At 36.1% G+C, this 17,484-nt stretch overlaps 1 protein-coding gene across 3 annotated transcripts in view; it reads left to right on the top strand.

The window, feature by feature from the left end:
* The window catches only part of PAPSS1 (3'-phosphoadenosine 5'-phosphosulfate synthase 1), a 56,263-nt gene extending 39,033 nt beyond the window's left edge, over positions 1-17,230 (top strand). For all 3 annotated transcript variants that reach the window (XM_081960229.1, XM_081960230.1, XM_081960228.1), the window contains exons 11-12: positions 4,049-4,278; positions 16,396-17,230. In XM_081960229.1, coding sequence (XP_081816355.1) covers positions 4,049-4,278; positions 16,396-16,534 — 369 coding nt within the window. In that variant the 3' untranslated portion in view covers positions 16,535-17,230. The remainder of the gene's footprint in view (positions 1-4,048; positions 4,279-16,395) is intronic.
* The last annotated feature ends 254 nt before the right edge of the window (positions 17,231-17,484 follow it).

The following is a 17,484-nucleotide window of genomic DNA, read 5'->3' as shown; positions in this document are numbered from 1 at the left end:
GTCTGGTTTGTTCTGAATTGGCAATATTAGATTGACAATATAGGGACATTTATAGGGAATTTTTAAATTGTGTTTATATTTTGTTTTCTCTTTATTTTTCTCTTGGTGCTGGTTTTAAATTTAGAGTTAAATGCGGTAGATATTCTTGAGTCCCATGTCTGTCAATTTCAGTCTTCAATCCTACCCCTTTATTTGTTTCTTACGTTTAACTACTGGAATGTGTTCTTTCTTGGAGACAATTTAGCTAAATAGTTGAGTACTGCTGTAGCCTCATTAGTTTCTTCTGATTTAGCTATGGTATGGTTTTTTTCCCCTCCTTTTTCTATATTATCACTTACTTTCTTTTTGCTCGCTATTTCTTATTCCTTTGGATAATACATGGACAATACATGATTATGCATATATATCAAAATGCTTAAAGCCATCTTGATCAAGCTTTAGTCAAATCAACTTTGCAGCTCTTGTAAAAGTGCAATCATCCTGTGTAAGCAGTTCAGTAGTCAATTAATTCAGATCGTGTTCCCAGAAACCAATTTTCTTATTTAGCATTATTTGCAGAGAATAGGCATCTGGATGTGTAGGAGACAACTGAAAAGAATCTTGCTGTCATGAAAACCGGGAAAATATACCATTATCAAGAGTTCCCCATAAAAAGACATTTTTCGGTACTGCTAATTTAATGCTGTTTGGTAAATATGATACTATTGATGACTGAGATTTAAAAACATTTCTCTTGGATAATTTTTTTTCTGGACATCCTAGAAACATATTGTATAGTTTGTGAATAGTACTGAGTTGGTTGCAAGAAAAAAAATGCAAAGAAATAAACTGGTGAATGTATTTCTTTTCCATTTCATAGTATTTGCCTTTCCTTTAGATACTTTTATCAAAAGTGATTGCTATAGCTTCCAGAATAAAGAATTCTTGTTTAATTTTTTTTAAATTAATACATTATTTCTATAATAAAAGCCCATTGATTTGAAATCTCTTGACTAGCATGAAATAAGCATTATTTGGGAATAGAATTCTAGAAACATTGAGGATTTCAATTTCCTTCCCCTTTTCATTTCTAGGGAGTAAGAAAACCTCAGATAGGAGGGACAAAATAATCATCAAATACTGTTTCATTCCCAAAATGAATAGTATTTTGAATGTGTAAATCTCACAATTTGCAATGCCCAATATATTATATTGGGCATTGCATTCTGACCTCCGCTCCTTCCGGCAAAAATTGAAGACCCACCTGTTCCGATTAGCAGGCCTGGCATAATTACAACTGTCCCTCCTGGCAAATGTATTATATCTGGTTATTTTAGGGATTTTTAATTTACTGTATCTGTTTTTAGGGGTTTAAACTTATATCTGTATTGCTTTGTACAGTTCTTTTAATTGTATTTTAACCTCCTCCATGTCAACTGTCAACTGTACATATTTAATTTTTATTGTATCCTGTTATATTTTGTATGAACTGTACACCGCCCCGAGTCCCTTTCGGGAGAGGGGGCGGTCTAGAAGCATTAAATAATAATAATAATAATAATAATAATAATAATAATAATAATAATAATAATAATAATAATGATAATGATAACAATATATCATAAAAATGTCTAATATTTAATATGTTTATTCATCTTAAAGATTTAGTGTCTATCTCTAAAAATATTTAATGAACTATCTAATGTATTTTTTATAAATGCAAGTACTGTACATACTAAGAAGCACTTCCATTTCACACATGGAAAACACCACATTCATAAAGGATGATATGTTTTTCTGACAGATACACATAATCTAAAATGGAAAGAAGTATGTGATGTGTGCACTCAAAACTTTCTTGACTTTCATTGAATTTATGCATATCACGTTAATAGAAGTTTAATTTGATGACAGCCCCTGTCAAGAGGTTTAAGGCACTGTTATTCCTTTTTTACCACCTTTTCTCATTATAAATTCTATATTTCACTCTTTCTTAAACAAAGCATATGTATGGTTTGTCTTACAAGTTTTCTCTATTCCTTATGCAGAGAAACTGCATTGCTAAAAAAATGACAAACATGTTTGTTAGTGTACATGTAAATACAATCCACGTGAAATATATATTCTCAGTTTGAAAGAAACATGCAAAAGCTCAGCCTAGAAAATACGTAGTTTCTCAGATGCTACTTTTTCTTGATTAACATATAAATAATTAATAAATGTCCATTAGAGATTCATAGTCATCCACCCCATGGTTGTCTCAAAGATGCTTTTTTTAAAAAAAGGCAACTGTTTTTTTCCTTGAGGAAGAAATAGTTGTTTTTTTTCTCTCGAAGAGGAAGATGTTTTGCTTCTTATCGAAGAAGCTTCATCCGTTCTGACCGGATGAAACTTCGTGGATGAGATGCGAAACATCTTCTTTTTCAAGAGGGAAAAACATTTCTTGCTCAAGGAAAAAACATCATCCAGTTGTCTTTCTCAAAGCACCTTTGAGAAAGTAATAAGTCCCCCCCTCCCCCTATTCTTTTAACTTTAAAAGGCATTTTAACTACCGTATTTTTCGGAGTGTAAGACGCTCCGAAGTATAAAATGCACCTAGCTTTTGGGGAGGAAAACAAGGGGGGGGGGGAAATCTGCCTCTGCCTCCCACCAATTTGCCTCCGTGCAGCAAACAGTAGAGACGATATACACTGTTTGTGGTGTTACATTTCAGACTATACTTGTACAGACGCTGTTAAAATTGATGTGGCTTTCTGGAAGTATACATTATTATCTGCTATTTAAAAGAAGATACAATAGCACTGGGCCTCTTCAGATTAAGCATTTATTTTAAAAAGCTTCTTCATTTTATTAAGTTGTCTAGAACAATAATAAAGCAGTCTTTAAAAAATAAGTCTAATAATGTGAACATTCTATAGGCATTTATAGTTATTGACTTACCTCCTTGCAGTAAACAGCAAACAGCCTGTTTCAGTTTAGTCTGATTAGAAGGGGAAAAAATCTGCCTCTGCCTCCCAGGACTTTGCCCCTTGTAGCAAACAGCCTGTTTCACTTTCAATTTTGGTTTCAGCACGGGCCTCCCGATGATCAGCTGTTTCAGGCTGCTGGGACTACCATACCATAGTCTACTGCCGCCTCTGCAAACCCCATTTTCCTGTTTGCTGCAAGGAGGTAAATTGCTGGGAGGCAGAGACCAAAGGGTGGGGGCTGGTGGGTGGGCAGCGCTACATTGGATGTATAAGATGCCCCCAAATTTTCACTCTCTTTTAGTGGGGGAAAGGTGTGTCTTATACTCCAAAAAATACGGTAGTTGTTATAAAAAAAGAACACTGTTACATAGAGAGCTATTCTCTGGAATTCTGCTTCCAATGGAGCAAGGCCATCTAGTAGTTTGACCCTCTTTTTTTCCCTTTTATGGGTACATGTGTTCACACTGAAATTTTTGAGGCTTTCTTCCAGTATGATTCTCTGGCATGATAAGTGGCATCCTTCTGTTTGTTTGTAAAACTGATGTACAAACTGCTATGCAGTGTTGTGCATTAGAATTTTTTATAGTCTCTATATCTAAGCCACGCGATGGCTCAGTGGCTAAGATGCTGAGCTTGTCGATCAGAACGGTCAGCGGTTCGAACCCCTAGCACCGTGTAATGGAGTGAGTTCCCGCTACTTGTCCCAGCTTCTGCCAACCTAGCAGTTTGAAAGCACGTAAAAATGCAAGAAGGAAAACAGGAATCACTTTTGGTGGGAAGGTAACAGCATTCCGGGCTTTTAGTCATGCCGGCCACATAACCATGGAGACATCTTCGGACAGCACTGGCTCTTCGGCTTTGAAAGAGATAGAGATAAGCACGGCCCCCTAGACTTGGGAAAAACTATCACCTATGTGTGAGGGAAACCTTTACCTTTACCTTTATCTCTAAGTTGATGACAATCATAGTAGATGTGCCCTTGAACAATGTATGAGCCTAGAGGATACTTGCTTTTTTTATCTGTTGGAGATCGTCTTTCAGGTCTGTTGCACCTTCTTTTCAAGTTCTGCTTTTTGCTAATGTCTTGAATCTTATTCTAGGTTCAGTGGCATTGCAGGGCGAGAATGGTGGCCGGAGCAAACTTCTATATAGTGGGCCGAGACCCAGCTGGAATGCCGCATCCTGAGACTGGGAAAGACCTCTACGATCCAACCCATGGTGCCAAAGTCTTGACTATGGCACCAGGCTTGATAACATTGGAAATTGTACCTTTCAGAGTGGCAGCGTATAATAAGAAAAAGAAGTGCATGGATTACTATGACTCAGAACAGTAAGTTTTAGGGGAGGTGGGGTTAAAAATGAAAGCCACACATAATATTTTGGGTATGGATCAGTAGTGGGATTCAAAAAAAAAATACTACTGGTTTTGTGGGCATGGCTTGGAGGGCGTGGCAGGGGATACTGTAAAATCTCCATTCCCTCCCCACTCCAGGGGAAGGTTACTGCAAAATCCCCATTCCCTCCCGTTCAGCTGGGACTCGGGAAGCAGAGAATAGATGGGGGCAGGCCAGAGGTGGCATTTACCAGTTCTCTGAATTACTCAAAATTTCCGCTACCGGTTGTCCAGAACTGGTCAGAACCTGCTGAATACCACCTCTGGTATGGATTTGGGATTTGACTTTATATGCCATTATATCTCACCGTACATTGCTTAATTTCCCAATAAATACTCATTTCTCAAGCCTTATATTAGGCTCATTTTCTGTACAATTTAGAAACCTATAATCCAAAATCATACCATACATTTTAACTTCTTATATCCTGTGCCCTATGTTTAATTAAAAAAAGCTTGAACCTCAAACGATCTATAGTGGTTTTACTATTCTGGGTGGCCTGGAATTAGCCCAAAGTTTGTTCTCACATTTATAATGGAAAATTTTGGTTGTCATGATACTGTAGATCATATTGCAATTTTTTTTTTTTTTAAATCTTTCCATTTGGGAATAATGTTCTTTTTGATACCGTTGAACCATTTAACAAGCTTTGAAGTACACGTTTAAAGTTTAGCATGTTTGTTATTACAGACATTTTCTCATCTATGACAACTACAAAGTTGTTTATTTTTTTCCATATAAATAATGCTATCTTGTAGTATATATTCTTTGCAGTGCTGCTGTTTTTATACAAGGGTTTGATTATCTATTGCATGGATTTTAACACCGCTATTCCTGATGAGGGAATAGAGTCTGGTAATTTGAAATATATCCTTTTAACATACTGCCTGTCATTTAAGGTACTGCAACACATTTTTCAGAGTTGAAGAAGGGGGCAGTTTTTACATGATTGATTGAATTGTGTTAATTTGGGGGGCAAGATTTTCAACTTTTTATTTTCTACAGCCAGTTAAGGAATTAAACTGTTGCCTCTCTTCTCTCAGTTACGTAACAACCTCCATTTTGTTTCTTTAAGAAAAGACTTTAAAAATCAGAGTGATGCTACTCCTCGGTCTTTCCAAAACTGGGTGATAAATTCAATACTGGAATTTAAAACGACTGAAAACCATTACCAGTGCAGAAAACAGAAGTCAGTTTACTGTTGTTAAAAAAAAAACAGTTGCAAACTGTAGCTGCAAAAAACCTCCCATCTCTGCATTAGAAAGTTACTTTAACACTTTAAGAACAGCTTTAAAATATTAATATAATCCTGGAAGTGGATTGCACTGATCATCAGTTTGCCCCATTGTGTGTGTGTGTAACAAAGTGGTTTAAGTAATTAATTCCTCTGAGACACCATAAGTTTAACTCTGTTAAAGGCTTTCTACAGAAGGGGAGATGAAACAAACACTCTAAGTTTCCTCAGGGCTTAAATCTGCAACTTTATTAATACAACCTTTTAAAACAATTATAGTCTGGCAGTCCCGTATTGCATTCTGTGAGTTGAGGTCTGTTACATTATCCATAATTTCTTACTGTTACATCAGGGTATTGTTTTTAATTCTGGCCGTTTCAGAGCTTGCCTGGGTTGTGTTTTTAATATAACAAGGAATATTTCACAATAAACCCCCTAACTTTGGTCATATCATAAAACCATGAGAGAAGTCACGAGGCGGTTTATATAATCCACTCGCTAATCCCTTTTTGCCTCAAGGTTTCACTTTCCAATTTAGATCCAAATGGAAACTTCGATCAGTATCTCATGTGACTGTCTGAAAGTATCACCAGAAAAAAGTATTTGCTATTAAAAAGTATTAAGTATTTTAGCAATAAGTATTTTTTTTAAAATGAAACATTTTGTCTTGTGATTCCCCCCCCCCCCTTAAACTCCCTTTAAGGAGTTCTATTTCATATTTGTATGTTAACTTCACAATAAATACAGAAAAGAACAATTATGAAAGCCAGCACTTACTTCAATGCTAAACAAATTGACTTGGATGTTTGACTGGCAGTCTGTTCTGCTTTTGTACTTAAAGCAAAATTCAGTCAGAGTCCAGATCACTCTACCTCTTAAATTAAATGAGCATAGCCATGGGGATACCATAGTAATCCCCAGTCCTGTTTAATCGATTCAAAAGTTTAATTCTTGGGAGCCCCATACTTCTAGAGCCAAGGGATGGGGAAGACCTGTGGCTTTTAAGTGATAAATAGTATTGATGGTATTGACATCAAACAGCATCTCATTGATTCTTGAAAAATCTGTTGATGAGATTCAACAAGAAAAACATCCAACAGAAATCTGTTTTAAGACTCTTCCCAGAGTCTTAAAAGTCAATATATTTGTCATTTGCTGTCCTTTGGTTCTAGTGAGTGTGGCTCACATGTCTAAGTGAAAGGTATTTGGGGTCTTAATTCTCAAAAACCTTTTATGCTCAGCATCTCAAAGAAAACAAAATTGCACAGAGTAAACCCAATAGAGAATTAGGGTTTTTGTGGTTAGGAAGCAGGATGTCATATGAAATAAAGGCAGCTGTTAATTAAAAGCATATGAAAATAACTGAAGTTGTGCTGAGAAGTATGTGAATAATTACTAATTACACATACACACAGAGAGTTAATTTTGCTTAAACATTTCTTCTCTGATATATAATCATCGTTTTACAGATCTGGGTAGATTCTGAGACCTTGGACTCATTCTGTTACCATTTTTTACTATCTCTGTTCCATTTTCCTTTCTTGAGGGGTTTGGATTAAATTCTAAGACACTCAGGATGTATTTTTGTTTTTGTTTTGTGTTCATGCCTTTAAGTCATTGTTCCTGGCAACTGCTTGGACTAGGCCCTGCAGTTTTCTTGGCAAGATTTTCGGAAGTGATTTGCCATTGCCTCCTTCCTACAGCTGAGAAAAAGTGACTGGCCTAAGTTAACCCAACTGGTTCTGTGTCAAAAGTGGGAGTAGTAGTGGTCTCCTGGTTTTCGGCCTGGTATTTTAATCACTGCACCAAACTCTTTCTCCTCAATATGTTTTGACTACTTAAGTTATCTTCAGGGAGCAACAAAAATAATCAAAGTCAGCTAAGCAAAATAAATTAAAATAAATCATGACTAAAATGAATCAAATAAAATGAGCAAGTAGTTCATCAGCTATGGTCAGCTCAACAGTGCCATTTTCATGACTTACATGAGATGTTAATTTTTACTTGAGATAATCTAAAGAAAATATAGATTTTGATATACTTAAGTTTTAATAAAAACTAATAATTTAATCTTGACTGCTATTTGTGTACCATAGTGGTATGAAAGACATATTTCTTACAATGAAAATATATTGTCTAAGAATTTTGCAAAACCGAAAAGGTAGTCCAAAAATTACCCTTGATTAAGTAACATTTTCTTGTTCCTTTTTTAAAAATGGCTCACTCATGAGAGTTGAAGCCAAGCGGGTAGGCCTAGGCAGACGAAGAACAAAAAATGTCACAGTCCGGGCTGTAGTAGTCAAGATCCCTTTAGACATGCTCATGACAACAAAGAATGTGAGTGTAGTTAAACAATATCTGCTTCATTTCTTTTGGGTGTGGCTGTTTGTATTATGTGAATAACTGCTAGCAACAGCACGTGGAAAAAGCTGATAGCAAAAGCAACAATAAATAACAACAACAATAACAATAATAAAATTGATACAGGCTGTGCAAATGGAGAACATTATAAAAACAACAGAAACAAAGGCAGAATATAAGGAGAAACAGCTGGATGACAGATTAAATGGATGGAAAACCAAAGCTTTTCACGGACAGCAATTGAAAAACATTGAAGGAAAATGTGATAACAACTTATCATGGGCATGGCTTAAGATGGGAACCATCAAGAAACAAACAGAAGATTTTCAAGAACAAGCACTACGAACTAATGCCATGAAAACAAAGATACAAAAATCCACTGACGATCCACACTATTGACTTTGCAATGACAACGTTTCACATTTAATATGTAATCGCACAAGCTGATTACAAAGCTAGAAATGACCAAGGTGCTAAATTAATCCACTGGTCATTATATAAAAAATACGACTTGCCTGTATCCAAAAAGTCATGGGAACGTAAAGTGGAAAAAGTTGTCTAAGATGAGAAGGTGAAGATCTTGTGGGACTTTCAAGTACAGACCGATTGTTATTTGGAACACAACACGCCAGATATCACAGTTGTCGAAAACCCAAGCGTACAATTTATTGATATTGCTGTACCAGGAGATGCCAGAGTCGAAGAAAAAGAACTGGAAAAAAAATCAAGAAATATTGCGACCTGGCCATCAAAACTATGTGATCATGGCTGAAACATGGTACCAAGTGACCCATTGTCATTGGGGCACTTGGTACCAAGAATTTTACAAAATACATCAATAAATTGCAGCTTCCTGCAATAACAGCAGTGGAACTGCAAAGAACTGCGTTACTCGGAACATCGTACATCTTAAGAATGTACTTGGTCGATACCTAGGATGCTGGCAGCAACCCATATCAACCATCAGCCCCTGTCAATAATATTTGTGATACATTTTTAAATGTTCAGTTGACTGGGTTACATGTTTAATGAATAAAAGTTTATAATAATAATAATAAATCATTTGTTAGGCATATGCTAGGGTTTTCATTTTTATTACAAAGAGACAGCACCTTTACAGTGTATGAACCTTCCAAGAGTTACCAAAAGGAGCTTATTGTAGATCAGGGGTGTCAAACTCCCACTCACGGGCTGGATGCCTCACGCTCTAGCCACGCCCATTCTAGCCATGCACATGCATGTTTAGCAAAGGGGGAAAAAGTCTAGACACATCACATGATGCTGCTGTGATGACGTGAATTTGACACCCCTGCTGTAGATCATGGGTAGCAAGCCTAAACATTTTTGCAAGCCTAAAGAAATTGTCTCTTTTCTTGATAACCTATGCATCTCCTTGCCATAGAATTCAGTCCCTGTGTATTCTTCCATCACCATCATGAGACGTAGCGTGGAAAAGCATTACATTGAGCAAACTCTTCCAATCTTCCTAATTAATTAGAGTGAAAAGATGTGTTTACTGTAGTTGGATTGGAGGAAAGATGGCTGGCAACATGTGAAAGCAGAGCTCCCATTTGGGATGGTGTCTGTAGCATGCAGCCCAGATGTAGGGCGAAATGTTCTTAGGAGAAGGTGCCTGGGGAGCCACTCTTGAAATCCCCCTTCAAAGGGAAGGCATACCAGCCGCCTGGATTCAATGCACACAACTTGGCGCTGTGGGAGAATGTAAGGTTTTAATAGGTCTGCCTTTTTTCTTTTAATCAAAAAGCACCGAACAAACCGATGGGCTTTTATTATTCCATGTCTCTTGCCAAATAGCAGGCCAGCTTTTCTATTTAAATACACAGTGACTTGAAGTCAAATGAAGTAGAATGTTTGACTGTTTGTGGCCTGTAATGATGGCTGATGTTAGTCCAGTTAAGCCATGCTGGACCTCCCATGGTTAGAACTGCAGGAGTGGGAAGAATATTAGAATGCTCTTGGATCTCCCTTCTGTCATAGTTTGGAAGTGGGAGCAGATAAATTACATGACAACATACCGGTCTCCCTTTTCCAGTGTTGGGAGTACTATACTGACAGTTTACCAGTCTATTCCCTAATTTTCTGTATTGTGTTTTGTCAGCTATTCCAAACGAAAAGAGGGCCGGTTAGGTGTACTGGTTTAGATATTAGGATATAAACTGGGAGACTGTGAATTCTAGCCCTACCTTACACACAAAGGTGACCTTGTGACATTCACTCGTGTTTGTCCCTGGAAGAAGGAGGCAATGAAGAACCTTGTCTGAAGACTTACCTCTTAAAATTGCGGGGTATACTCCAGACAGTTTCCAGGGGTCAACAAATGACACAAAGAACCCCCCAAACAATAGCCTAAATGTTATGTTAATTGTCACATAAATCTGGCACAATCTAGGAAGTGTCAACTTTTTCAGCTTTCAATATCCAAACATTAGGGGTGCTCAAAAGTTGTGACATGCCTTGGGATTGTAAATATATTTTGGCTACTTTAATATAATTTAGATGTGCTTGGTAAGTAACTCCATAAATACCATCACTTTTTAACATTTTGTTTCATATAGCACTAACACATTTGGTTACTCTTGAAGGCTTGTTCTTAAAAGCAATAGTGATAGCAGGTTGGGATACTTATTATATTTATAATGATGAACAAAATGCACAGATTTGTAAATCGGTGAAGTTTTTTAGAATGAAAACTCTGAAAAATTCTGTTTCTTGACAGAATGCCCATCTTTTCCTAATCTATTAGACAGGCTTTATACAATAGTAGCCAGCATGTATTTGTAATTGCATATATTCTGGAGCAGTCTGTAGGTCAATATGAGTAAAATGTATATTCTTTCATAATGGGATTTGCTCTTAGGTCAATGGTAGAGTATAAGCTTTGGGAATCTTAAGCCTTGATGCCTCCATTTAAAAGGACCAAGTAGAGAAAATCAGAAAATCCTCTGTGTGAAATCAATTCTTTTGATTTTTCTAAAATAAATCAATTAAAAGGAACCCAGTGTACAGTAGTGGCCAAGATTGTGGAAACTTTTTGGGAAAAGTATTTTCTAAAACTAGCTAATAACGCCACTTCTGTTTGGAGTAGTACCATAAAATTATATATCAATGGAAATATAATTTACTCAAGAATGTAATGCAATAACTTTTTATGAAGGATTTGCTATTAAAATAGCAGTTATAAAGAAGAAAAGTGAAATGAGATATACAAAAATTATCACCATGTCAGTTAATACTTAGTTGGGTAACCTTTAATATGAATTAACAACGTCTTCCCATGGAGTGAACCAAGTCTTTTAGTTCTGCAGCTGTTATAATGTGAAACCAAGATTGGATTATTGCTTCTATTAAGTGAGTTTTATTGCTGGGTCGCTTCTGACTAACAAGTTTCTTTAGTTGGCTCCATAGATTTTCAATTGGGTTAAAGGCTATTCCCAGGTCATCCTAGCAGTAGAATATGATTATCTTGAAACTAAAAAAAAAAAAAAAAAGGTATCATTAGCCATCAAACCTCAAAAATACACTTTTCCACAATTTTGGCCACTACTGTAGGGTAACCGAGAGGTAATTTATTGTACAACTCTTACTTCAGTCATAAAATGCATCATATTATGAATTACTATGTGGGCACACCCTGCTGCAATACCTCTATAATTTCTCTTTAATCTGCTAGGGAGTTTTATTTATATATTTAAATATTCATGATACCAACTACAGTTCTACAGTTTCCCCCATCTGGTAACAAAAGATGTTATCTATCATATTGTGCCATCCTATTTTTTTACCCTGAAGCTTTATAAAACTGATTTGTAATTTGAGAAGTTGTCAGAGACTTCCATATTTGTGCAGAATATCCAGACATTGGTTCACTTGTTTTAATGACACAGATTGTCCATAGCTCTGTTGCGTCTGTTATACAGAAATGCTTGATAAAAAACACATTAACAGTATCTTTCGGCACTTGATTCAATTAGGAAATGTCTCTAATTTGCACTGTTTATTCCTAGTTCAGATCTTCCATTAAACTTCTTTTGAGTAACTCAGTATAGTTTATTCTCCAAACTGAAATACATTTTGAATGCCAGATTAAATGGAAAATAAACTGTTTCTCATTAATACTTATTATGAAGCGTGTGTTGGCTTTTCTCTTTTCCTTTTTTTGAAAGGCCCCTGTAATCTTTCTTCTTCAGAGAGCTGGATTTATTTACAATTGTTATCCAGTACGAATGTCACTGTAAGATGGCATGGCTTAAAACTAACCACATATAATTCTACCCCATTGTGAGTTCATTATTTAGGCAAAAAACTCCCTTCTCAACGTGTTGTCTTTCTTGGTTAATAAGAATAGTAAAAAGAGGACAGCCTTAGGAATGAGGAGCTGCAGAATACAGATGGTAGAATAGATGCAGAAGTTCAGTTCTTGAAATTGCATACAACAATATAATTAGAACATAGAGCACTAGTGAGTTGTTAGCAGTAAGTATATAAACTAGGCCCCCTGTGTGACAAACCTGTGGGTGTAACGTTGCCAATTATATCACAAATATATCACAACATTTCAAAAATTTCCTATTTTGAGTTGGCAGTGAACGTAGAGATATAATGGTCATTATATTATTTTTTTTAAATGGCATCTGTTTGATTCCTAGGAAATATATTTATTTTTGCCTTGCTATCATAAATGCAATATAGAAGAGAGACCTTTTGATAGGTTTTAAGTGTTCATGGAAGAACTCCTAAAAGTATTATTGCTTTGAGGTTTAGAATTTAATAAACTATAGGGAATAATTTGGGGGACATAGTGCCTCAGCAGTTAAAGGCTAGAAAGCTGACACCCTGGGTTCAAGATTTGATCTCCTCACAACAGGGTGAGCTCCGGATACTTGCCCCAGCTCTTGCCCACCCAGCAGTTCAAAAGCATGCAAATGCGAGTAGATAAATAGGTACCACTTCAGTACGATGGTAACAGCGTTCTGTGCATCTCAGTGTACAATCATGGTGGCCACATGACCATGGAAATGTTTTTCGACATTGCTGACTCCCTTGGCTAAGAAATAGAGATGAGTGCTGCCCCTTGGGTTGGAAACAATGGATAAGGAAAAACTTTACTTATAGGAAATAAAAGAAAGGAATAGGTAAGGACAGAAATATAAAATTCAGCTTGGCCTAAACGTGTTTTGAGATATTTCTGGCAAGTGAGCAGGGCAAGCAAGGAATATAAAACCAAAAAATAATACTGAAAATCACTGTGTGAGGTCTTGCTTGGGGAATGTTCTCACAAGAGAAATATAGTTGGTACCTATGTATCAACCTTTGACAAAAGTTCAAGATAATTCTCTCACACTGATTAATGACTTTTATCCTAAACTTTTATTTTTTTCCTAAACTTTAAAGCACATACATTTTCTATTAATATATATGTTATTATATTTACCTTTTTTAAAAAAATAATTACTTTGCAGCTGCATCAGACAGCTACAATTACTGGACAAGTAGTAATGGACAAGTAGATTAGAACTTCACTTCTTCCATGTTGTTTTCAGAGCAACAATATGAAAAAAGTGTTTGATTGCCTTTTTGAAGCATGTGCTTTCTACTTCTCTCCCTAGTTTATATCCCCAGCTTTCCTGTTTTGATCTCCCATCTAGGTGTTAACCCCAAGTCCAAACAACCCAACTTGGCATTTTGAAGTCTGCCAAGATTGGCCAGCTGTGATGGAATAGAAATATAATAAATGTTCATAAGTAATAAATATAAACAGACAAGGAATGGCATGATCAATCATAATCTGAATATATGAAAGTACTATTGCAATAAGATTTGTACTTATTTAATGTTCTTATTTTTAAAAAATGGCCAGGCTCAAAGTCAAAAATGATTCTACGAAGCTTTAAATTTGACCAAGGACAATTCATAAGAAAACAAAAACATTAAAAAGTAACCACTTATTAAGTAGCTAAGAAAAAGAACAAGATGCCAAAAGCATAGTGGAATATAAAGTTTAATCTTGGATGGGGAACTAATGAAAAGAAGGAGTAGGAGTAACATGATAGCAGTGTTCCATTATCTAAAGGGCTACCACAAAGAAATCGGGGTCAACCTATTCTCCAAAGCACCTGAAGGCAGGATAAGAAGCAATGGGTAGAAACTAATCAAAGAGACAACCAACCTAGAACTAAAGAGAAATTTCCTGACAACCCAAACAATCGGTGGAACAACTTGCCTTCAGAAATTGTGGATGCTCCATCATTGGAGACTTTAAAGAAGAGATTGGATAATCATTTGTCTGAAATTGTATAGGGTCTCCTGCTTGAGCAGGGGATTGGATTAGAAGATCTCAAAGGTCTCTTCCAAGTCTGTTATTCTGTTAACTCATCCAAGGTGATGCAATCCCAGAGTCCCAGGATTGCATCAGATAGGATGTATGAGTTCTTAGATGTTTAAATGAGACATACACTTACTGGCATCCACCACCATTGGAGCTGCAGAGGTAGACAACCTAATGTTTTCCTGATGCTTTGCGCCCCAGATTCAATATGCCCAAGCCATAGAAATTGCCTGCCCTGGGGAGGGTATCAGTTCCATATACATCTTCTAAGGATTTTAAGATCAGAATTGTTATCCAGTATTTGGAATAAGATATTACTTGGTAGCACAGATTTTTCAAAATGGGGGGACCATGAGCTTGACAGCTCTAACTTGTTAATAGTACTTTGCACTACTGTTAACTAAACAGTTAGTAGTTCATTGCACAGAAATCCTGGGATAATTTCTGAGAATTGCAGTGATCCTTGCAAATTTGTATCCATCCAGTTCAAAGATTATGCTGCTAAACTTTTGCACGTACAGTGAGAAGACTTGCTCTTTATTTGCTAAGTAATACGTATAGCTTAACATTCAGACAAGCAAATTAGCCCCAAATACATTTGGTTCCCATTTTCTTCTGTCTTGAGCCATATCTAACTGAAGTCAGCATTTGGCTTACATTTAAGATGGATCAATTGAAAACGACTAAAACATAGATGGAACAGGCTGAATGAAAGAGCAAGTAAAAATATTTCTTTTTATTGTTGATTAATCACTCTTGCTTCGGAGACTTGAAAACTATATGTGTGTGTCTCGCATTTGTACTCTTTGAGGCTGCGTGTTTTTAAATTGCTTAATAAAAACCTTGATAAACAGTGTATCTTATGGCTACCTGGATATTTGATTTTGTTTTTCTCTCTCGTATCCATTTTGCAATTTGTGTCATGCTGTCTGCATACTGAATGCAAATGCTTTATTTTCTGGGAAAAGTGTTCTTTACTAATTAATTTAGGCTGTAACATAAGTAAATGGGCGGTATCTTACGAACAAATAACTCATTTTGTTTTCTGAGAAAGAATGTTTATGGAAGCAGAATATCCACATAGAAGAAGGTAAATAGCAGCTTTGGGAAGATGAAAACCGTCTAAATTCACAAAAAAACACAACAGACTTTGTTTTAAAGAAATCATAGGATGTCAGGTGTTTTTGGAAGCACAGAATACAGAGCAGGAAAGCATATCATAGAAAAGCATAGCTTCAGCAAAGCATGGAAAAACTAACCAGAAACTGAATCAGTTCACGCCACACTGCAGTTCTGTGGCAGATTTTACTTGTGTATAATATTTTTGAACGTACAAAACAAAATGCTTTCCACAGGGTTTCCCAATAGTTCATTTGTGTTGTAAGCACGTTTGGCATGCTAAAAGAAAATTGTAAAATCTTATCTCCCCTTTTCCCTGACATCCCATTCATTCCAATGTTGTCGAATGACATGTTTCCCACATCCGTGCAGTAAAAAAAACCCAGTGCCTGTCACTGCTAGTGTGATCCTTCATAATTGTAAGATGCACATTTGGCTTACAATACAGCAGGGGTATCCAAACTTGGCAACTTTAAGACTTGTGGACTTCAATTCCCAGAATTCCCCAGCCACCCCTGCAATACAGGTAGTCCTTGATTATTCGTTTAGCAATCATTCATTTCACCAGCACTGGTTAAAAAGTTGTTTACACTTAAGACCGCTTGCAGCATCCCCTCAGTCATGTGATCAAAATTAAAGCGCTTGACAATTGGCATGTATTTATGACGTTTGTTTGGTCCGTGGAACATGTGATCATCCCTTGCACTCTTCGGAGCCAATTTCCAAAAAGCAAAGTCAATGGGGGGAAATGGGATTCACCTAATCACCACATGATTCATTCAATAACCTCAGTGATTCTCTTAACAAGTGCAGCAAAAAAAAAAAAAAAAGGCACAACTTGCCGAAAAACATCTTTCTTAGCAACAGAAATTCTGGTTTCAGTTGTGGTATTACTGAGCGACTTCCTGTAATTTTAAATGCAAGCAAAAGTTCAATTGAAACTCACTGCATATTCCTTCTAAAAGGTTTCTTTCTTTCTTCTTTTTATTTTAGCCATGAAGATTTTGAATTCATTTCAGGAACTCGCATGCGCAAACTGGCTCGAGAAGGTCAAAATCCTCCGGAAGGTTTCATGGCTCCTAAAGCATGGACTGTGCTGACAGAGTATTACCAATCCTTGGAAAAAGTTTAAGCTGCTCTTGTTCATTGCAGATCAACCTTTGGCACTTGATTTATTGACAAGACAGGGGACCACTCAGTGATGCTGCTTTGTTGCAGCCTCCGTCAGAAAACCTTTCCTAAATATCTTCCTTAAGAACCATTCTATGCTTTTCTTACATGTTTTGTTACATATTACTAAGAAACTTGTTTTTTGATGTCTTCTCTTTACGTTTTTATTATAGTAGGTTTTTTTTTAAAAAAAAAATCCTTTATTATAATATTCTATGTACTCCTCTTAGTTGACCTGCACTTTTCTGGGATGCTGAAACTTACTTTTTTTTTCTTTTCCCTTTATGTAATGGAATTCCAACACTTTGTTTTATACTTTAAGGAATAGCTATTATAATCTGATTACATGAGCTAGAAAAAAGTGTTGAATTTGATCATCATAAAATGGATTTTAATGTACTACACTTGTACTTTTCGGTCTGGACTTTGAGGTTCTTATATAGAATCTCCAAAGTAACCATGGATGGGAAATTAAACGTCGTTTGATAAATGTGTGATTTTTATTTTTGCCTAGCTTTTTCTTAATCATGTATAAAAATTATGGGAAATGCAACAAGGCATCCTGATTATATGGATCACTAATTTTGTTTCCTATGTTTCTGGTGGTTGTAACACTATTGCTGTCTTTCAAACTTATGTTTTAAACTTTTCTGCTCAATATAGTGCTCTTTTAAAATTATTTTGGTTGATACGATTATTCTTTAAGCTCCAGTCTCATTTAGCTCAGTTAGATGGCTGCTAATTAAACACAAAGGTTTACCCTTCTGGAGAATGGAAAGCTTGGGTAAAAAAAATATTTGTCTGTTTCAAAAATGCCTGCTTTGATCCTTTGAAATTTCAATATTTGGGGGCTGCAAGTTAACTGAATTAACATAAAACAGCCTTGTTATTGTAGAAGCTGAACATATGAAT

This window comes from Natrix helvetica, assembly GCF_964273705.1.
Source record: "Natrix helvetica genome assembly, chromosome: 7".
Lineage (NCBI taxonomy): Eukaryota > Metazoa > Chordata > Lepidosauria > Squamata > Natricidae > Natrix > Natrix helvetica.
This window is presented reverse-complemented; position numbering and strand designations above follow the sequence as displayed.